Here is a 23,839-nt window from a genome sequence, read left to right as displayed (position 1 = left end):
TTCCTTTTAACTTGGGAGCTACTCAGAAACCTGTTGGAGATGGAAGGTGGATAATCACAGGAAGCACTCTGCTGCTGCTTGGACCAAAGCGCTAACAAAGCACATGGGGGGAGAGTCTGAGATTTTTGGCAGGTAAGACATAAACTTGACTGGCTGGCATGTACCTTTTGTTGGTCTACCTGCAGGTTTACATTAAACTATAGTATTAGTTGGCTAAGCTGGTTTCAAAGCATCAGCTCAGAAAAGATTTGGAAGGCTGATGAGGCCACAGCTATACTGCACTTAGCGATTAACATGTTCAAGTTCAAGTTGGATTGTTTATTGTCCTGAAGTTGCATGGCGTTAGTTAAAGGTAAAGGTAAAATCTCTTCCCTCACTCTCAGGTCAGCCCAGGTGAATTTCTGTAGCACTGTTGTATTAATGACTTAAACATCAAATAAATCAGGTGTATTATAACCACATATTTGATATTGACAATTGAGCAGAGTTGATGTACGTACATTTTATTAAATTATTTTTTTTAAGATATTTTTTCGGCATCTTTATTGATAGTGTAGAGACAGAGTTGAAATGGGGCAGAGAGGGGAGTGACATGCAGAGAACGACCGCGGGCTGGAATCGAACCCGGGTCCGCTGCTGGCCGAGGCCCATGGGGGGGACGCCCTACCAACTGAGCTAAGGGCGCCCCCTATGTACGTAAATGTTAAGAGGCCATCAGATGTAACAATGATAACAGACAACATCACCATGCGGGAGAGCACAGTTATGGCAACTGTTGTGGTGCTGTATAATTTCAGCCTTTAATTACGTATATAGTACATTTAATTTTTTACTTTAAAAGGGACTTTTTTTTGGAATGAAGTTCCACCAAGATTTATATTTTTTTTCAAATTGTGAAACAAATATTTTACCAGAAGTTAAAATATTCCACTGATAACATAATTATAGTGAACATGTTGTATTCTTGTGTTGAATTACAGTCAATTCAGTCATTTCACAAATGAAAGCCAACATGTCAGCATACAGTATGTGTGAAATGCTGTTTCACGTATGATGTGGTAACACACATGAATTTGTAAAGCTGAATATAACATGTGGTATTATATGACAACTATCTGAAAATCCCACGTGCCTCATACAGTATAATCTGAATTGATCGCAACATAAATGTCAAATGTGACCTATAAAATGTGTTGTATGGCATTTTATGTGACATTTCTAAAATCACAAATAGCCTACCTACATTATTTTAATTTATCCAATGCGAAAATGGTGTTTCACATGTGACATAATATGTGGAGTCAGCTGTGAAACAATCGCACGCACGTTTTTATAATTTAAATTCATAACAATGAACTGTGATATAAATCATTTCAAATGTGAATATCTAATATGTATGTATGTATCTAATATAATATTTGAATACAGCTTATTTTATGGTAATCAGGAATGAGCCTGTGTTAATGAAGCTTACCTGAGTAAACAAGTGCAAAATAACAATATAGTGTGTGGGTGGCAGCTTGTTTGCAAAGGGATATCCTTAATATCCCCCCCCCCCTCTCTCACACACACACACACACACACACACACACACACACACACACACTCACACTCACACTCACACTCACACTCACACTCACACTCACGCTCAAAGTTGGAAGGAAGCAGAGGAACTAAGGCAACACCTGCTAAGGAGAGACAGAGCAAGTTATAATACACTCAGACAACATCTGTTTTACACACACACACACACACACACACACACACACACACACACACACACACACACACACACACACACACACACACACACACACACACACACACACACACACACACAAAGTTCCCAACGTCATCTGACAGAGTGCTGTGTTGACAAATTCACTACATGCAAGCTCACACTCCTGGTGGTTCACTTTGAACATCTATGTTCTGGCTGACTGAACAACATTTCACTGCTGTTTATCTCGCACCCGTCAGAACTGAAGATAAAATAGTAACAACCCTGCTAACTTTCCAGAAATGGATTCCGGTCTCTCTTATTATTAAACGGTGCTTTCTTTTGGTGTCTGGGAAGCCTTCAAAATCAATTGTCTGACTTGAACTGGACTTCCTGGCCCAAGTGTATACCCCACCTAAACAATCTCACCTTCACCAATGCAGCCTCTTGCATCGTTTTAACACAGGGCTCATTTCAGTCTTAATCTACTCAAACCTTAACCACAGAGATGGCACGTCGGAAAACACTTGTTTGAAATTTTGTGTAAATTGTGCTGCCTTCTGCTAGGGGCGACAGATCACAATTGATTTTATGAGTCGTTGTGGACTTTAAAGAAAGACTTTCTGGAAATGTTCCCTGCTCTTCCCCTTTTATGATTCATCCTCCACCCCTCCCCTCTTAATGATGGCAGTTTTGTGTTGCTCCACCTCGAGGTGTAGCCATTTGAAAGACATACAAAACCTTTTACATTCACTTGTGGTTGGACAACACTAATTTGAAGCACACCGAGGCCTTAACTGTTCCTGCTACGTGTGGTAGAGTGCAAATGCAGACACATGATGTGAATTATGCACTGTTCCGAAAGCTGTTTTACCACTTGACTTATTCATGTTCCTTGTACTGTAGACTACTGGTTTCCTCGCCTGCAGTACCTGCTGGGGAGCAGACAGTCATAAATCACACTGGATAGGCAGCACATGTATTGACAGTAACTCTTATTTAGCCTCTAGCACAGGAAGTCTGTCTGAGAGGCCTGCAGGCCGCCACGTTCTCCACACAGCCGGTTTGAAGACACAGAATAGCTATTGTACCATATGACTTTTTATGAGGCCATAAGGTACAAACAAACAGGGTTTGTTTGGTGCTGATAGGACTGTGCACACTCAAAGTCACTGCATGAACTGTATGCCCAGTAAAAAATAGCCTATACCCACTTATGCAATATACAGTAAATCCAACGTATTCTGTTATAAAATCAGCATTTTGCAGATTTGGCATGTCAAAGGTTTTACTCATCATGACTGCATTGATAGGTCTAGTAAAATATCTTGTTAAGTTTCAATGTAACACTATGTCACTTGTATTAACATATGAGAGGTCTAAAGACCAGTGTGTGTGAGTTTTCCCTTCAGTAGTGCATTCTCTGGCTGTGTGTGAGACCTTATGCCTTTCAGTTAATAACTTATTCAAAGTGTGAATTTAATCAAACATTTCATTTGTCTTTCTCAGTGTATCAAATCACAGCCCATTGCCCTGTGTCATCTCAGTGAATTTCATTTGAATAGGAGTGGCATAAATCTCCCATTCACATTTTTTTGAATGGAAAATGCAGCATCAGGTACAAATGGTGAAATACATCCCAAAGCCTTGCTAAATGAACACCTTCTTGTTTTAACATGTAATAGGTAATAGGTGTTTACGACCCTGCACAGCCCTTCAGGGTTTAGTCTGGTTTCTGGGATGTAGGCTACTGACAGGTCACCAGTAAAGATGTAATTGGTCCCAACAAACAACAAGAGAGGAGAGTGAGATTGGCACACACTTACACAGAAGTCAAATCGTCTGTTAGGGTGAGCTTTTATCCTGATCAGTCATGTTCATGTTTCTCAATAGGCCTTATTCACAGCAGACATTGTTGCTCTTCACAGCAGGAAAAGCACAGTAGCAAATTATAACAAAATAATTTACTACTACTGGACTCTAGTATTTCCCCCAAAATACTGAACAAATCCAATTCTCTGTTACCACTGTGTTTGTGTTTATGTGTTTATGTGTGTGTGGGTTCACAATACAAAAAAAAGCTGTGTTCACAATATATTAACATATTCTGCATCATTAACATTAATCAATGGCTTGTTATTCAGGTCATTGGCCAACTAATGAGTGGCAGTGTGTGTGTGTGTGTGTGTGTGTGTGTGTGTGTGTGTGTGTGTGTGTGTGTGTAGGTGTGTGTGTGTGTGTGTGTGTGTGTGTGTGTGTGTGTGTGTGTGTGTGTGTGTGTGTGTGTGTGTGTGTGTGTGTGTGTGTGTGTGTGTGTGTGTGTGTGTGTGTGTGTGTGTGTGTGTGTGTGTGTGTGTGTGTGTGTGTGTGTGTGTGTGTGTGTGTGTGTGTGTGTGTGTGTGTGTGTGTGTGTGTGTGTGTGTGTGTGTGTGTGTGTAGTGACACCACCCATCTGTTATTACACCAGAAAATCAATCACAGTTTCAACACTGAGCATTTGGGATAAGCAATTAACGTGTGTGAGGTATTCAATTACCACTGCAGCACATCTGGATGAAACAGACAGCAGGTTCAAATGCGACAAAATTGCATTTCAATTCTGAGACAAAGTGACCCCCCCCCCCCCACATTAGGTTATTTCTTTTGATATGTCATCCAGGGAATATCATTAACCTATGCCAAGAGAACAGAATAAACTCAGATGTCCCAGTGTCATGTCTAAAAGTTTGGAGCGCATTAAGTGACCTTTTCAGAGTTGCATCATATCGTCTTTTTCTATAATAATCATTTCCTACTTTTCCTCTTTTGCATCTGGTTGCGAGTCACCATGACCTTTCCAGATACGTTGCCTGCATGCAGACTGTTATGGACCATCTGGTTGGCCATATAGGAAGGAAAAGCATAATCTGATTTGGAAATGAGAGGTCAGATAACTCTCCCTTTTGACTGTCAAATGTGTGTTGCTGGAGTAAAGCCTCCAGTCTCTGGAGAAAGATTTCAAAATGTTTTGCATTTTTTAACCCCCAACCGCTTAGAAAAAAGGTTGGCGCTCTGGCCTGCATGTTTTTTTTTCTTCGTGGTTTGGTCCCAGCTGTTTCACTTATGCGTATTTGTCTAACTGTCAGTCCACACATTTCTTAGCTCCAGAAACATTGCTTTTAATACTTACAGAAAGCCTACGCCTACTGAAATCCAAGATGCTCATTCTTGCAACAATAAAAACATTTGCGCTTGATAAACGAGTGTGAATGTCAAAATCCATAATCCGTAATGTTCATGCCAATGTAAGGGATTCAAAGAGGCCGATCATATTCCTGTTTTACTTTTGTTAAGTGGAGGAAAACAGGAGGAAACTTGGCCCTGGGCTATAGCCTTACCTGTGTCGATGGATACATTTCACAGGATGCCTTACCAAAAATCCAGAGTCTACAGTGTGTGGCAAATTTCCAAAAAAACTGCAACAGGGACCGGAGGTGCTGATTGATAGCCCCAGTACATGAGTACTTGCAACTTTATAATACTCACAAGAAATGAGTTTTTAAAATCAACAATTTAATGAAAGGGATCTGCAAATTAGACCTCAATCTTATTTTTGAAGAAGGACTTGTGTGAAGACAATGCCCCACTTGACATTTAAAGAAGCATCAACTCTGCCCGGCTGGTTTGTTGGTTTGTGTGTGTGTGTGTGTGTGTGTGTGTGTGTGTGTGTGTGTGTGTGTGTGTGTGTGTGTGTGTGTGTGTTTTGTGTTTTTCCTCAGTAAGAAAACAGAAAATCCGATAGGCCCCTTTTTGATGTCATGGCATAGACAGCTTCATGCACATTTTGAAAAACTATGATTAATTATTCATTATTGAAATATTTCTCCTCATTCGGTTTTGTCAACTTTTCACAACACACAGTACGATTACTTTTTCTGTGTGTGTGTTTGTGTGTGTATGTGTGTGTGACTTGTTGACTTTCCTGCAATGAACACACCACATGAACTCTGTGAGATGCCGCTGTCCAACTGTATCTGCCGACCTTGGCAGCGTCAAGACGTGAGCAGGGTGGTTTCATGGGAAAAGCCGGTTCTCTATGCCTTTGTGGAGGCTTGTTTTCTAAGCAGGGTGTTGGTTTTCAGCCTCTTTCAGCTCAGTCACGGGGAATTTAAAAGCATTCGAAACCCGGCACCGTGCCTGGGATAAAGACCTTTGAGGGGGGGAAACAATCCAACCTTCCGGGAAAATGTGTGTTGCTGCAGCTCCTGCTGGTTTTGGTGCTGTTTGTGGGTGAGCATGAGTTTATGGAACCCAGTGAAATGTTGACATGAAATAACATAAATACATATATAATAAAGGTTCCTCTCAGCTGAAAATATATTGTGGAGTGAACATTGCACAGAACAGTTGTCATTTTTAGTATGATATTTTCAAGAGGGTGTTGTTCCCCACAGTATTACAGCTTTTGTATTGCAGTTAGTTTTATTATTGACAAACCGTCTTTGGGCACTTTGGATGCCACTGATTGCATACTTGTCTTGAAATGATGTGTACTTAATGGATCCCATTGTGAGTGCATGAGTTGCGTTGAGTGAGCACTACTGTTAGGTGGAGACTGTGGAAGAAAGAGCTATTGAGCTATAGTTTGCCTTTGATTGTCAGCCTGTAACATCTTGCTGCAGGCGGAGATACTTTATGGGCACTATCAAGTCCCAATGACAAACTAATCCATTTAGCCTACTAGCCTAGCTCGCACATACCCACAGACATGCACAACATACAGCATATCAGCTTTTAAATTGAGTAGTGAAAGCACTTAAAATCCATTGTGTGTGTCTGCGGCGCCTGTGTGCATGTACACCTCTCCCTCCCTATCTCCCTCTCTCGTTGTCTCACTCACAGGCAAGCACCAACGTTTTACAGAGGACATATTGTGTGTAACAAACTAGTCACAACAAAACCCGGCCGTCTAAACCGCAAGCTGAGAGAAGTTCTGCAGAGGGAAGCTGACTCACCCTTTGACAACTCTCTTAATGTATTATTCAAGCTGCTGCCTTGTAGATTGCATAAGAGTTGTCTTGTGCCTCTGACACTTAAACGGCAGCCACCGCGCTAGGACTGGCGTCACGTCATTCACCCGCAGTCTGCACAGCACACATTTGGTTGCTTTTCTTTCACAGGGCTATACATTTGAAAGCTTTCACTCTATCAAGTTCCTTAAATCTAGTTCAGCTTGGTGTTGTGAAACGGAGGTTAAGTAAGTGGTCGTGCTTGAGCTTGTCTCTAACTTGTACTTAGCTGCAAAGAGAGTGTTGACCCACAGTTTAATCTTACTGCCCCCAGGAACTCTTTTGCTTCACTTTACAGCCATTACTCTTCATAATGGCCTTGCTCGACGTGTGGCGCTACTAACTGATGCTAAAAGATTAGCCGTATACATTTAGGGTTCATCTGTGTCATATAAATTGACAACCCGTAAGACATAGGCCTACAACACCCTCTGACTTCAGACACTCGATTCAGATATGTAAAAACTACCCCCAAAAACACTTTAGTGGGGATCAAATGGAAGCAGATTCAGGAACACTCAAGCAAACCATTCATTTTATTTTGCATTAACATCATACTGTAAGTCATGATAGCGTTCCACCAAATGATAGCGCATTCAATGCTTTTTATAATATTAAATAATGGTGTCAGTATTGGAGGAATTGCTACCAGCTCCAAACACCTGGTGCGTCTTATCAAGGGAGAAACATGTTTTTCGGATGCAGATGGTGTGTGTGTGTGTGTGTGTGTGTGTGTGTGTGTATGTGTGTGTGTGTGAGAGTGTGTGTGTGTTTGAACAGTGAATTGCAGGAAAAACCAAGTTCACTGCTCATTTTGACAGCAGCTGCTCGTTAATTGGTGACAAGTGCTTTTGTTTGATCCCTTTGCTCGTTCTGTTTGAATTGAAAACTTTTTGGATCAGATGGTCCAGCTATACTCTGGTCTATTCAATTTGACTGGTATTTGATCAAAATCAAATTGGGAGGTTTATCACCACACACTAAATTAATGACTTTCAATTCCTGCAATCACTGTGTGAAATGCAAATGAAGATGAACTATTCTCAAACAGGGGATATTGAAAAAAAGAAAGAAGCAGAGATATGCACATCCAGAGTTCCATTAAAAAAAATGAAGCAGTCCTTTGGTGTAGCAGACATACCTTTTTATTGTAGGAAATATATAATATCTCATTTTGGAATGAAACAATGTACATGTTTATTATGTTAATGTTCCGATGCTCTCACAGGCAAATGATGTGTGGTAATAGACATTATAGATTGAGCTGAAGTCAGAAATGAGAAGATATAAGAGCCTACAGTAGGAGCATCTTGGTGAGAAAATGACTTATAGTATGACTGAGACTGATTCTGAATACTTGAGGCTGCTACTTGCTGTTGACACTTTGATCAAAAGCTATTCTCAGTACCGTTGCTGTCATAAATCATATCATCAGAGGGGGAAGGATGGTAATCTCTTTATGCTCTCATTGGCTGCCACACGTTATGGATGTTATGATCAAAATAACTATTGTGGCCTTGATGAGACTGTGTTGACATGCAGCGGTAAAATGTCCACAACATTAATTGTGTGATGCCCTTATTCGGAGCCTGGAAATACCGAGCAGTCTGGCTTGTGCATCAAAAGTCAGTCACCACATGTGCATGTCAGGACAAGTGGACAGGCCAGATTCTTATCTCACAGTTAATCTCTCGATAGACACAATTGTGTGCCTGTTATCTTCTTTTTTTTTGTATTTTGATAGCTGAAGTACTTCCTGCATCCAGAAAATGAGTCACTTCCAACACCACAGTCATTCATTTATTCACTCGCTATCTTTTGTTAGCTAACATGACCAATTTAGCCTGGCAGTGTGGTTAGAGGTCAGAGCTAGCATCACATGTGTTCACCTCTACCTGCTGTACTTGGTAAGTTGCTTTCCCTCTACTCTATTGTAATGTGTTTGTTGTTTGAAAAATTAAGTGACACATTCCATCCGCTTACAAATCAAAGTTAAATACATTTATAACTAATAATCCACACTATCAATACACTTAGGGGTTTTAATTGCATGGCTGGTTTGACTGATAGTTTATGGTGGCTAGAAACCGTCGGTTTGAATCTAACTGCCAGTTAGATTCAAGGGTATCTGGGGGTGTACTCATCACAGGTGGAGGTAATGCTTAGTTAGGGTAGGCAATGGTGGGGTGTGGCTTCTCCCATCATGATGTCATAGACAAAACCCAGTTTTCTGAAAAGTGGAGATGAAGAAAAAGAGCGAGGGTTGTTTTTTCTCATACTTTGGGATTCTCTAAACACACTAGGGACCCATAATAACGTTGAAAAACCACAAAAAAAGGGCATTTTGCGTAATAGGTGTCCTTTAAAAAAAAAAATTATCATTTGAGAACCTGAATTATCTGGATTGTAGAGTCACATTTGGTGAGTCATTTCTCTGTTGCGTATGGGCCCAATGGATTTCAGTCACTCTGGTGGCATCAGGTTGCTTTGAGTTCTTAAAATGTACCAACACAGATTCAGGGGTAGACTGCACACACTGTTGCCCCTCAGCACTGAATGAACGCCCTGTGTCATCTTTGAGTCAGTTACGAAATGAAGGAGTTCTCCTAAAATCAACTTTGTTTTACGAAATCCTTTGACTGCAAATAAATCAATGAATGGGCAAAAACACTTCCGACTGCATGTTCACGCTGGTATTTCCACTTCACATTCCAGCTTTAGTCAAATAGAAAACCCCGGCACTTAAACACACACACACACACACACACACACACACACACACACACACACACACACACACACACACACACACACACACACACACACACACACACACACACACACACACACACACACACACACACACACAAACACAAACACACCCCTTCTCCTTTTGTCCAGGTAGAGTGTGTGTATGTGTGTTTGATGGTAACAGGAACGTGCCCATACCTGCATCTGAGGCAATCTGACCGCCAGCCTTTTCTAAAACAGTTCTCAACACGTCCACCTAGCCGGCCCACCATGTCTACCTAACCCTGACGCGCCTTCACAGCACACACACACACAAACACATTGTTCACTCCTTTGCAGAGTGGTGGATCGCATACACAACACTTAAGCTTCCAAATCTAAAATCTTATTGTTAAGGAGACTTACAAGCTGAGAGGTAATTATATCCAGGTTTATTCAATCTTTATGTGGATGGGGTTTCTGTGGCTGATGTGCGGCGGAAGGTCTGAAGACAAAAGAAGTTTATGTAGGAGAGGTGACGTGAGTCTGAGGTGCGGTGCAACATGCTGGCATCTGTCCTGCAAAGTTTGTACGTTAGACTGAAGTTTTCTTTCAAACTAGAGCAAATGAATGCCTTGAAATCCTTCAAAAGCTTTACATGTTTTTTTTTCAACTCCTAATTGCAGAGCTCGGTTTTATAATTCTCTCAAGGCTTTTCTTCCTCTGTCTAACACTTCTGCGTCGCTTTGCTTTTGCCTTCAGGATTCATCTTTACACATGCTGTCTGAATAATCGACTATGTGTGACTTGTGCTGTTACATCCACTTATAGCAACATCCGCTAATGAAGCGTGAGGTCAAGGGAAGTTTGAGAGAGAGCCCAAAGGGTGCTTTAAGTGACCCCTCAGTGACTCCTAGAGCTGGTCATGTCTATTTAATACATATAGGTCTGTTATAATACAAGGCCTTCATTGTCTCTATAGGGAGTTGTGTGAAGTTTTGACAAATGTCCTCAAGTGATGTCACCGTTGGCACGTTTGAAAAACAATCCGGAGACGTGGAGCCAGAGGGAAGTGAGTTTACCAGACGTCTAGCCTGCTGCTCATCTCTGCTGTAGGGTAGATGCTCTGGGCTACAGACTGCTAGTATCGCACACCTAAATCACTGAATGAACTGTCTGTGGTTGAGTTACATTATGGGTCATGGCTGCACCAGGTTTCAACTAGGAAATGAAATGCATAAAATAATAAAAAATATATATATCTCTGGTTCTGCCGCATTTATTTTGATTTGATTGAAATTTTTCAAAACTGTACATCTCCACTACCATAGTGTAATAATACAATTTGAAATGAGTTATGGCCATGTAAGCAAAACAGGTACCTTTTTACACATCCAGTAGACACAAAGAACAAAATTGACATTCATTTGTAATCGTCTTTGCTTGGAACTACTTATTGGTCATAGATGTATAGGATTCTGATGTTAAGGTAATTCTTATCCATATTCTGCCTTTGTTATCAAGCTGGCAGTAGTCAGCTGACAGGGTATTTTTTGTATATAGTTGTATTTAGTTGAACATGTTTCCATCCTGTTTCTCATATACTCTCCCTCTCTATCTGTGTCTCTCTGCTGCAGGTGACTGGAGCAGCTTTACCTGGGGATTATGGTTCTGACCATGAGGACCAGCAGGTGTTTTTGAGTGATGGCCTCCCACAGATGTCTTTCCCCCTAATCTGGAATTTTCCAGGGAATTTTCATCAAAGGCTTGGAATGAAATTGGATTTACATTTTCAAATCTGTTGCCACTGGTCTGGCGGCTTGACTGCTCTGCTCCCCCACTGCTGCTGAACTTTAACTCTGACCAAACCTAAGGCTGCATTTGCTCCTTCATCCCAGGTTCACTTTCTTAACCAGGGCTTGAATGGAATATTTTTGACAATTCAACCCAGCATTTCCTGAGTTCCACTTTTGGTTTGTAACACAGCTTGTGAAGGCACTGAAAGACATACAGTTCCATTTTGGGATTTGGAGTTCTTTCAATCTATACCTTGGAAATCTAGTCATACAATTTTAATCACCCGGGCTTGTCCAGCAGTCATGGAGTCTGTGGCAGCTAGAATGGCCATGGTGAACGACTCCCCCAACCCGTCGCTAAGGTCGAGGACTACCATGACGACAGATGGAGAGTCTTGCCTGAGCACTGCTAGCCTCCCCTGCAGCCACTTCCTGTCGGCTAACGTCATCAACGTTGGTAAGTGATTACCTCTGTGACCTGCCAGAAGCCAGCGCATGGTGACGATGAGTGCTTGTTTCGTTTATGAGGAGTGACAATGTGCCGGGAGTCTGACTACTAATGTGTTAATTTGTCTGGTCTCGTGTTGTGGTGTGTTGTCTCTGGTGCTGTTGACCTCACACATATTGTTGCTGCTAGGCTATATACAAGCAATTATGCCTGCCGCAATTTCAATGAATTGAAGAGTTGATCAACCTTATTGGTTGATATGAAACCGACTTATGCAAAGAGTTTGTGTCTTGGATATATGAAGGAAAACCTCTCATCCCTGTCTGGGTTCTGATGGAGATGTTATATAGAGGTTATGGAGGTATCTCTGAGGTACAGGCAGAGCTGATTGTATTTAAGAATGGTGGACAGACGGACCAGGCTAGTGGCTGAATCGATAATCACTTAAAATGTCATTTTTTTAAATTATGGAGAAGGTCAAGATAAGATCCATTTATTTGGAATTGTCTTTTCTGAAAGGTTAGACAGAAATTGCCAAATATCTGAAAAGCTCCCTTGTTTACTTATAATGCACTTTTAGAATTGCTCCCTCAATTCAGCGCCTCACATTCCCTTTCCCATCTGCCACCTGGATTACTTTTATACTGAAGAAAGTCTAAATTTGATGAGCTGAAGACAAGATCTGACCAAATTCTAGGGTCCACCTTTCTGTATGATTTCTGATTTTTATTTATCCAGGATGGACATCCTGAAACAACTACACACTGAACTGTGTAGCTGTCTGTGTTTTTTTGATTTTTGATTTAGGTAGCCTGTGATAATTGTTGTAAATTGTGTAAATCTGGAGACATTTCAATAGCAGGTGCTGAGGTTTCTTGCTGTCCTTCCTGCTGGCCTATTTCATACACATGACATACACATGTGCTTTTATTTTGACATTGGTTCCATTTACAAACCAATCGGTAAAACGGGTCTGTATTTCGAGTTATAATGGGTAGAAAAAGTTTCCAAAAAGCTTAAAAAGTTTTTTAACATTTGTTCTAGCTAAATTCTGCATTGCAGCTCAATCAAGCAATATTTGCCATGAAGCCGAATACTGCATAAATAATGATGTCATTTCAAAGGGCAAGGGGTTAGCGGCAGCAGCTTTGTTCCTGAACAGATTGATTTGCTTGCTCTGCAGACCGGCTGCTGGAGTGTCTTGGTTTTATTTGTCTGCATGGCTGAAAAGGACACGGATGTCATTCAGCTGTTTGGTGCAAAGTCCTGCAGTGTGAACACCACACAGACAAGAGTCTGTTGGCTCTGACTACCAAAAGCCTTACAATTACTTTTAACTTGTTTATTTTTTTTTTCTTCTTTTCCCTATGTTGCCTTTGTGCTCCCATAGCCAACACTTTCATTTGTGGTGTGATGAGGTCACTAGTAGAGTAGTGATATTACTAGTATTCTAGTCCTAAACACAGTTGAACATTGGATCAAAGCACTTTACTTTCTCTGAAATGATGGCTCGGGGAGACTACTAATGGCTCATCAGTTGCTGGGGTATATTAACATATGCAGCTGTGAAGCACACACAGAGTTATGATAGGATCTGTTGATAAGGAGAAATATACCTGCAGCGGTGGAACCTTACTGCATTGTCACACAGAGATTTCTCTGACTTATACAAAACAAAAACAAAACAGCGGAACAGAGCTGTGTAGAATATTCAATACATTTTGATATATTCAACCTCTAATTTGATTTGATTGGAGTCGGACGCTGTGTGGCTTTGTAATCTGTATTCAATTGACAATTCCTGTGCTCTGCTACAACCTGCATTTATTCCTTTGGCTATGTGCTCCTCTGATGAGCAGGGTGGAGGAATTTGGTGATTACACCTACGCTAGGAGGGAAATGTTTGCCTTGCTGCAGGGAGATATGTGATTGACTCCATGAATGCTTAAAATACCAACAGAGTTGGGGTTTACAGGGAGGCTGTGTTTTAGTAGTAATTGTTGTTGCCACGGATGGATAGCAGAGAACTCGGGTAAAACGTCAAGTCAGGTACTCCAGGTCATTTGTTTCCTTGTACATTTAAAAATAGTTATCTGACATGGGTATTGATGGGGACCTGTGCACACCAGTAAAGCAAAGAGTGGACTAAGGACTGCATGTTTGGGAACATTCTGCCTCATTTGAATTACAAGGTCGAGCCCTTGAATTACTTTAAGGTAATTCCAGGACAAGAAGCTTGTCACTAAAGATGGCACACCTCAAAGTTTTCCACAATATCAAGTAAGGAGATGGATATGTATTTAGTCATTTATTCTATAGTACTTCTTCGTCTTCCAAACAGGTGCATTTCCGATAGACATCCGCTATATATAAAACTGTATAAGGCCCTTAAGTTTGTCCCATTTGTGCTATTGTAGAAACATGGTGGTGCAACATTGTGGCGTCCTATGTAGATATAAAACTCTCATTGCAAAGTCATTTAAAATAAAACTTAATTTTCAAGCTATTATACACTAATTTAAACACTTGTGAATATTATATTACATTTTTTTCTGTTCTAAAAAAGGCCAATAAATTCTACACACTGTACCTTTAATTCATTCTCACAAATGAGCCTAATTGTGTTCTCAATGTAGTCATGTTTAGCGCTGGAACAATACTGGGAACAATAATCTCATTTGTGTGCAGGCCAGGGATTCCATATCTAGAATTAATTCACAAACTTATTATTTTTGCATTTAAAATCAGATTGGTCTATTTTTCTAATTAGTTAATTTGCACACTCAACTGATTGTACATGATGAGGTTACAGATTAGAACCTAATTGTGGCAGGCTATTGACCAAACCCATGGAAGTGAGATAGTGAGCTGTTTGAGTTCAAATTCAACACACTTTTTATCTGGGCTACAAATGTTTTGATCATAATTATGAATCCACCGTAGAAGATGGAAACAGAATGCTGAGCTTTAAGTTGGATGAGTCACAGACTCACCCAGAAAAAGCCCACGCACTCCTAAAAACAACATGCTCAGTCACCTGTGATTGACAGAAGGAAGTTTACACCCCTTCTCTTACTGTACAGGTGACATGTCCCTACGCAGTTTTTTTCCACACAGCCTCCACTGTGATTCATCAGGTTCTCATGCTCTCAGCTTTTAGCCCCACTTTTAATGCATTTTTTCAGGCTGTATTTTTTTCAACTTAAAACCTTTACACATCGGACCCAAATATGAACTCTAATATCAAAATGTCAAACATTTATGTGCATACATTTAACTCAGAAAGGTTAAGTTATCTTTCTCTCCTCTCGCCTCCCCCCTGGTTTATATCTTACCCCCATTAAGGACATTCAGCATTAAGTGACTGGATAGTAGAGTAGAAAGGCAGAGAGACTATCAATTCACCAGACTTGTGGAAACACATTAGCCAGTTTATTTGGGGAACTACCACACACACACACACTGTTACGGCATGTCGACACAGGAAACGATTGAGCTGAATTCTTCGGTTGTCTGTATCACTTGCGTTGGACACAATAGGGGAAACCTGGGCTAGGCACACTTTTTATTAGTCTAACTCCAAGGAAGACCATGTCTTGAACCCCAGTATTCGAAGTTCCATGGAAGTACTCAACACAAATAAATCAGCTTGAAGCAACGTGAAGTAATAAGCAGACGGTGGGAATTTGTGTGTGTGTGTGTGTGCGTGTGTGTGTGTGTGTGTGCAATATGTGTGAATGATGGCTGGAGAGGAGGCTGCAGGTGTTCAAATTGGGCTGGGAAAACAGTTGCTGTGTTTACCTGTAGCCCAAACCCTCCAATTTTGTCTCAGCTGTGGACTGATGCTGCCTGCAGACGCAATTAGAAAAACCACCATCTGCTCCGTCCCAGGGTGGATGGCTGTCAGTCAGAGTATTGTGTATGCGCGTGTGTGTGTGTGTGTGTTTGTGTGTGTGTATGTGTGTGTGTGTGGGGATATGATAAAGATTATGCTGTATATTGATTCACAGAAATGAGAAAAACAATGTTGTAGAATTAATTGAATCGATTTCAACCTACCAAACAAAGAGGACTGCAGTGGCTGCCTGCTGACTGTTGTTCATCCAAATTAAGTGATTTAGTTACATTTGGAAAACCAGGCTGGAAAACCTTGCATTTCTTAACCTGCTTTGTTGAAGTCACTGATCCCATGCTTTAACTTTGATGAGTACAAATATTATTATAGCTGATAGAAATGATGGTCAAAACTATAACAATAAGACCACAGTTGTAATAAACTTCATTTTTGTGTGAGTTGGACTTGACAGCTGGCCTTAACAACCTAATCCATTAAAAAGTGGAATCAGGGAGTTTTTTTTTCAAATTCAGTGAATGTCTCCTCACGATCTGCTACTGTGTATGCGCTTAAAAAAATCCAGTGTTAATACTCAGCTTAGGCCCTGTAAACAAGCATGTTGCTAGCTACGGTAGGCCCTCTTTGTTTACATACCGGTATACAGAGCCTAGGCTGTGTACAGTATAAACACCAGATCTTTTAAAACATGCACAGGACACGGACAGGTAGCGGGTCCTCACTGATTTTGTCAACAAGCCTTTTTTCCAGATCGGCTGACTCCTCCTTTAACATGGCACTACATGAATAAAACCCATGAGACGGTAACACGTTCACGCATCAAGCCTGACGTTGGACCGAAGTTGTAAAGCAATCTGACTTTCAGTCTCACTGCTCATGTGTAACTCAGGTTTATAGCCCTCTTTCCCCTGCATTTCTGCTACATAAGTATTGCACGGTATTGATTTTTCTGACATTAATGGAGGCACTATGATACATTTACCCTCAGCTGACATCTCAGGATTTTTATTGCCGAACTACAATATGATCTCCAAACTGCTTTCACACAGAACCCCCCCCCCCCCCATGCTGTGATGCAAGACTTTAATGTCGGTGATTTATTTTGGGATTGTCATGTAGGCAGGGAAGCATGGGAGGATAAATCAACTTCAACAGTGTTTCCCCCCGACATCGGAACAGTTTCACACTGCTTCTTCAATCAGTCTTTGTGACAGAAGTCGATGATATGAAGCTCGATGCAGAACTGTTCAAACTGATGCAGAACGCGAAAACAGGGACTGTGTTCAAATTGGTGGTCTGATAAAGGTCATTACCTGGAGCTGTCATTCATATACAGTATAATCACTTTACTGGACGGAGCTTGAAAATAAAGGCTTCATTTGCACAGTTGTCTGTCTTCATGTGTGATGCGCCTCTGATTAACACAGCAAACAGGATTAAATCAAGAGATGGAACTGGAATTTTTAATTATGCTCTGCATTTTCTGCTTTCTGTTCGTTTAGAGCTGAATGTGCCAAAATAAACGATCAATTACAGTTCGTTTGAATGCACTGATGTATCTTCTTCCCTTGAGCCAAAGTGCTCCATTAACAACACATCAGTGAGCCACACTGCATGGTCCTTCATCATCATGAACACACACACACACACACACACACACACACACACACACACACACACACATACTAGTTTCTAACTCAGTCCTATATACAACCTCCTGTTGCCTCAAATCACCAATTGTGGATCCATCCATTGCTGAAAATAGTCCCTAACAAATTCACAATTTCATCCATTTTGTTTGATAAAACTACAGTGAACAGCTGTGTGTGTGAATTACTGAACTTCTTCTTCTTCTTCTTCTTCTTCTTCTTCTTCTTCTTCTTCTTCTTCTTCTTCTTCTTCTTCTTCTTCTTCTTCTTCTTCTTCTTCTTCTTCTTCTTCTTCTTCTTCTTCTTCTTCTTCTTCTTCTTCTTCTTCTTCTTCTTCTTCTTCTTCTTCTTCTTCTTCTTCTTCTTCTTCTTCTTCTTCTTCTTCTTCTTCTTCTTCTTCTTCTTCTTCTTCTTCTTCTTCGTCTTCTTCTTCTTCTTCTTCGTCTTCTTTATACAGTATATAAAATAAATATGTATATTATATAAAATATAATACAAAACTATATATTTGTGAGTAGTAGTGAACCAATGTAGCCAAGAAATACACTGTGACATACAGAAAGCACAGAGCCATTTACACAACGTTGGTTTGGGATTTTCTATGTAATTAGAAAAATGAAAATATTTGACGCAGACATGATTTCAGGGTGGCTGGGGTGAATAACTCAACTTGCTGCCCAGTAGGCAACGTGTGGTTTTTAGTTTCCAGACAGTCTGAATTTGAATACGTCGACTGCAAATATCCCGAAGGCTGCAAAATTAATTAGGTGAGAGAAAGTTCACTCTCTGACCATGAAACCTTTAAAGTTTTTCTGCTGGCTCAGTCTGGTCAGTTCAGACTTCAGGAGGAGACTTAAGAAAAGAGTTTGAGGAGCTAAAGGAGGATTTTTTTTTTTTTTTTTTTAAGATGTATTTTTTTTGCTTGCTTGCTAGCTAGAGGCCTTTTATGATTGGTCATTGTAAATTTAGCTGGGGACAACAATTCCATAGTGGGGGTGTGGGGGGAGGGGGCACACAGTGATTATGTGCTAGCTTCTAGTGCTTGTTGGAGTGCACTGTAACATAATCGGAGTGGTTGAAAGATAACATACTGTGAAGTTTGTGTATATCATTCCAAAATGACAAACCCACATTTTGAGCACTTGCAAGTCATCATGGTGTCATGTGTGATCAGGCTTTCTCTTTGATTTACTCACTAAAATCTCTCTGTAAAGTGCACTCTAACTGTCAAAGAGTGAAGAATAAAACATGAAAATCAATGTTGATATGCTCATCAGCACAAATTATTACCTTGCTCCCACAACAGTTAAGCTTTGGTTCTGTCTTTCATGCCCTGGGCTTTGCCTCTCAGGCAACAAAGACAAGTTGCCCTATCTTGTTGGTGGAGGATTCTGTGGCCGTATGCATCCTGCAGACACTACGCAGGACTGAATAAGTACTTTCAATCTACAAATGTTTTCTGAGTAATTAATATCAACCCCTAAAATGATGCAAGGCTTGAATTCAACCAAAGATAGGGCAGAATAAAGCACAGTGCTCTTATACAGTAGTAAATAATATACAAGAACACAACATAATCCATCAGGCATATGTCACTGTGTGGTCAGACAGTATTCCCTATACAAACCTTGAACTTACTTGTTGTCCATTGGTGGGTTGTATCTTGTATGGCATTTTTCTCCATTTTAATATGACATCAGGGGCAGTATGTTGTGTAGTTCCCTTTCCACTCTACAGGACACTCAACCAGAGGGGGGCAGTGCAGCGCCCTGCTCACTAAAACAGGTTCCCTGCCAGACAGTCTGTTTTATTCAGAAGCCACTCAGGATCATTTCCCAACTAAAGACAGACAGCGCCTTAATTAAGTCATTGTCTTGGCATCAGACCGACACCACGTAATGGAAAGCTGATTTCTTAAGGGATGCCTTCCATTCATTCCATGCTATAGTCAAAGTGAAGAGGTTCCAGGGTTAATGAGCGAATTCCCTCACTGCTTGAACTGTGCTGTAAGGGGGGGGGGGGGGGGGGGGGGGTTCTGGAAACCATTCCAAATGTTTTGAATCATTTTTAATTGATCGCTTTAAATGTGTAGATCTGGATGGATGAAGACAGAAAAGAAAAGAACAGGCTTTAAGTAAATGCTTCTCCACAGAATAAAACAAAAACAAATGTATCCATAAATGACTTCAAAGGAATTGTTATTTCTAAATGATCTGCAGGTCTGGTGTTTATAGTAATAAGTATGGAAGCGTGAACAGATGTCTGTCTAGTTTTGGTAGCATAGTATATTGTGATAGATCTGCCTATCCAGGGTGTATACCACCTCTGGCACAGTGCATGCTGGGATGTAGCCTCCTGTGACCCCTGCACAGGAGAGAGCAGTGCTGTAGCAATTAAAGAGGGAGATAAAGTAGCCTAACATTTATCAGCTCTGACCTCTTACACTACAAGTCAATTGTGTTTGCGCAGATGCTTGTGTTAACATATGCTCTTTCTGCATATATTTTTGTAATGGACACGTAGTCCACTTGCATGGCTACATCAACATATTCCCCTGTGTCCTTGTATGTGTGTGTGTATGAGAGTGCGCGCATGCGTTTGTGTGTATATGTGTGTGTCTGTGCGCACACAATTACATACAAGCCTAACCCCAAAGGATGGCTCCCCTTACAATGACTCTCATTACCTATCAAAAGCAATTAGCACCAATAGCACCTCTGGTTTGCCCGATGCCATTTACCAACTGTCACACGCTAGGGCAGCTAATGAATTATACAGCACGCCGTAATGGCAACATATCTTTATGTGCATAATATGGAGTGGTGGTGGGTTGTGAGCCAATACTGAGGCGATAGCGAGGTATAATGAATACGATATCATGCAATATTGAAGAGCATGTTGAATAAGGGAGAGGGTGACGGTGGTCTAACCTACATTAAACATCAAAGGCTCCAGGGAACTTTTACCAGAGGAGCGAGCGTGTTGCTTTGTGTTTTTGTGTGAGCGTGCTTAATAAGTGTGCCGAGCAGTTATTAATAGGATCAGACTGGGACTAAAGCTTTTATGTGTTCAAAATTCAAAGGTGGAGCGTCGCAGAGTTTACACATCTAGATCGGTGCACTAAGACGGTGAGCAAATGCGAAGAAATAAAGAAAACTGTGGATGCCTGCATTTGTTTAGTGCCATACCACACCTTTTCAGACACACACACACACACACACACACACACACACACACACACACACACACACACACACACACACACACACACACACACACACACACACACACACACACACACACACACACACACACACACACACACACACACACACACACACACAAAACACTCATGCGCATGCACACACAAACAAACACACACACACACACACACACACACACACACACACACACACACACACACACACACACACACACACACACACACACACACACACACACACACACACCGATGGAAGCAACGGTGCAGGGTGCTGCCTTGACCTTTCGGATGAAATTGGGGCTTCAATGCAAAGGACACTTTGACATGTGGACAGGAGCAGGTGGGGAGTGTCAAAAGTGTATGTTAAAACCGCTTGAAGAAAAAGATGAGATATAGTGTGAAAGTAGTTTTTTTCTTTTTTGGACTGGAAGCAAGCTTGGTTACCAACCAGACTCATTTGGAGTAACCGCAGTGACAAATATCAACAGTAAAGTTCTACCAGGATTTTAGGATATTACTTAGGACTTTTAACAAGCAATCTGTATCTAACTGTTTATGGTGTTTGTAAGAGTAGCTTATGTTCATACTTTTGCATGCTCAACTTAATGTATGATAAGGGTTCAGTGTTTGTTAGATTTGATCAAATCAAACACGGTGCAAAGTTCTCTTGCTTCATTTCAGCTTTTAATTCGACCCATTTCAGGAACGTCTGATGGCTATGGTGATAATACAGCATACCATGATCATTTTGGCCCCAATAATTGTAGCGTGTACATTTCATACTAGCTCATCCTTACAAGGCGGGGTCTAAAAATAGAAACTGTCAAGTGGCATTATAAGTGATGTAGGATGTAAGGTTTTTTGGAGCTTGAAGTCAGAATATATTGGCCTCTGCTGCTTTGAATTTGGCCATGTTTTTAAAATGTGAATCCAGGGCAGCAGGTACACACTTTTAATGGCTTGGGGGTTTACCAGCCATGAACCACACTGTCGCCCGTTTAAGTCCAGTCAACGAACACTCTTGCATCTCACTCTTCCTCATTTTCCACCACCATATTTTAAAATGTAATGAAAAAAGGCATCAGTCTCTTGCAAGTCCCCCAACTACATAGAGGTGCAGTCCTAAACTATTGGAGAAACCCTTTAAAACTATTTGCATTAAAAATGCAGAGACAGAAACAGAAATAAGTTTGCGTTTGCAGCAGAATTGTGCTCCTCTCAGAGTGGGAAACTATTGAGACCAACATTTGAAACACTCTTTATTCTAATGAGATTCCCTGGGATGCTTTATCAGCTCTTTGAGGCAGGGCGTGACAGAGATTACTGCAGCTTTAAAAGACTGAAACCCTGGAGCCTTTTAGCGGAGTCAATTATTCCTTCCTATTGTAGTTGGGTGGCAGTGATGCTTTGACAAAATGGGTTTAATAAAAGACCCCATGTCAATCGGGTATTAGCAAACCAATAATTATATTAGTGCCCTTGTGGATCATCTGCTTTTTGCCATTAGTCACATTAATTAATCATGAATGAAAATGCGCCTCAGTCGTATTTCCACCAAAGGAGTTTATAGGACCAGATTAATATCACCAGCACGCGTGAATGCGTCTTCATATTTACCTTTTACATCCAACATTGGTGAAGCCCTTGTGTAGGCTCACCCCTCTACATTCTGCTGCTTTTCTGTCATTTCATCCATTTCTGCCCCCCCCCCCCCCAGGCCATGAGTGACGTGTTATTAAAAGTTGAGGCCCTTTTATGCTAAAACCTCAACTCACTTAACAGAGCTCATTACAATCTGAAATTGAGTGTGGCCTTATCAAACAATGGTTCACCTAGCATTAATGCCACCGAGGACAAATGTAATAGGAAGTTAAGTGAATTGCCTTACATGTTTATTCCTTCTTAAAGGTGAAGATTTTTTTATTTTTTTTGGTGTCACATTCGATGGATTGCTGCTGCAACTCGTTGCATTTATGAAGCAAAACACACACACACACACACACACACACACACACACACACACACACACACACACACACACCCACACACACACACACACACACACCCACACACACACACACACACACACACACACATCCCAAGTTCCACAAAGTTAATACGTGAATCGGGCCAATGTGCATTTTTAGGGCATGCAACATGGGGCCATTATTGTAACAGAACTATTTACAAAAGTGAATCTCAATCCATGTTTTGGTAATCAGATGTGTAAATGTGTAAAATAATCTCCAAATGCGTAATGACATTTGTGAATGTGTATGTAGAAGAACCTGCAAATGTGTATTTTAAATCCGGGTGTAATCGGATTTGTGACGTAAACGTAAATAAAAAAATATTCAAACTGTATACAGATTTGCAAGTGATGTGCAAACAAATTTCTAAATGCATAACCAGATCTGTATTTGTAGACATAAACACATAAAGGCAAAACGACCACAAGGTTTGTTTAGTTTTGAAACTTTACTTTCCATAATGTGGAAAATGAGTCTTATGTAAAAAACAATGGAGAGCGATCACACTGTGGTTTGCTCCAGGGGCCCCTTACTGTATCTCATAAGCATTACATGATTACCACTCATGTCAAATAAATAGGATTAAGGCAAAATTCTTTGTTTTGCTTAGCCTAATGGTATAGTTAAATCAACACGTTTACACGTAACCCCACCAGACTCATTATTCGAGGTCTAGAATTAGCTGCAACATTTAACACGTTTCCGAGGACTAAAACTTAGCTTTTATTGTTACTTTTTATTGTTAGCTACTATTTACGCCCAATTAGCAATGCAATAGAACCTAACATTCCTGTGAAACCAATATATACGGGCAATTAGTTACCATCAGGGGGGGGGGGCACTGTAAAGCTGTAAGACCTCCCAGCATATAAGTATTTTTATTTTTTATTTGTATAACCTTACTCAACTTAAAATCCATGAAATCACAGGGAGATGAAGCTAGACAGTCTGTTCATGTAATACATATGTGGGTGCATAAGAAAACAACAGGTTCCGTTCCTTAGGATCCCTTCTCTTTGGGATCAGATCATTCCTTTTTCTTGTAGTGAAACAAATGTTTAATGTCTGGAAAACCGCTCATTACCAATGAAAAGCGCATTCGGAAGTAGATTAATTAAGCATTCCCCTCATAGACCAGACTCATCTGGCCTGTATCACTGCACCATGGGTGGCAATACCCCTTCTGGTATTACTTCTTATCAATTTTTCTTCTTTCTTCTTTCCACCATGTTCTGAGCCAATTAGTAAATGTATGAAAAAAGCCCAAGGAAGGAAAATTCCTGTGCTGCTACTCCTTCATTTGTCAAGGAGAGATATGTGACTATAGCTGCAAACTCAGAGC

The 23,839-nt window shown here is 40.8% G+C and overlaps 1 protein-coding gene across 3 annotated transcripts in view; it reads left to right on the top strand.

Moving 5' to 3' along the window:
• The window catches only part of plch2a (phospholipase C, eta 2a), a 156,818-nt gene continuing 132,979 nt past the window's right edge, over positions 1-23,839 (top strand). For 2 of the 3 annotated variants that reach the window (XM_080031388.1, XM_080031386.1), the window contains exons 1-2: positions 1-132; positions 11,136-11,751. In XM_080031388.1, the coding sequence (XP_079887514.1) occupies positions 11,598-11,751 (154 nt within the window). In that variant the 5' untranslated portion in view covers positions 1-132; positions 11,136-11,597. Of the gene's footprint in view, positions 133-9,847; positions 9,935-11,135; positions 11,752-23,839 lie in introns of those variants that run through there. The other variant, XM_080031387.1, reaches the window with a different exon arrangement.

Source organism: Ammodytes marinus (assembly GCF_949987685.1).
Source record: "Ammodytes marinus genome assembly, chromosome: 7".
NCBI classification, from domain to species: domain Eukaryota; kingdom Metazoa; phylum Chordata; class Actinopteri; order Uranoscopiformes; family Ammodytidae; genus Ammodytes; species Ammodytes marinus.
The sequence above is the reverse complement of the archived record's forward strand: the minus strand, read 5'-3'. Positions and strand labels throughout refer to the sequence as shown.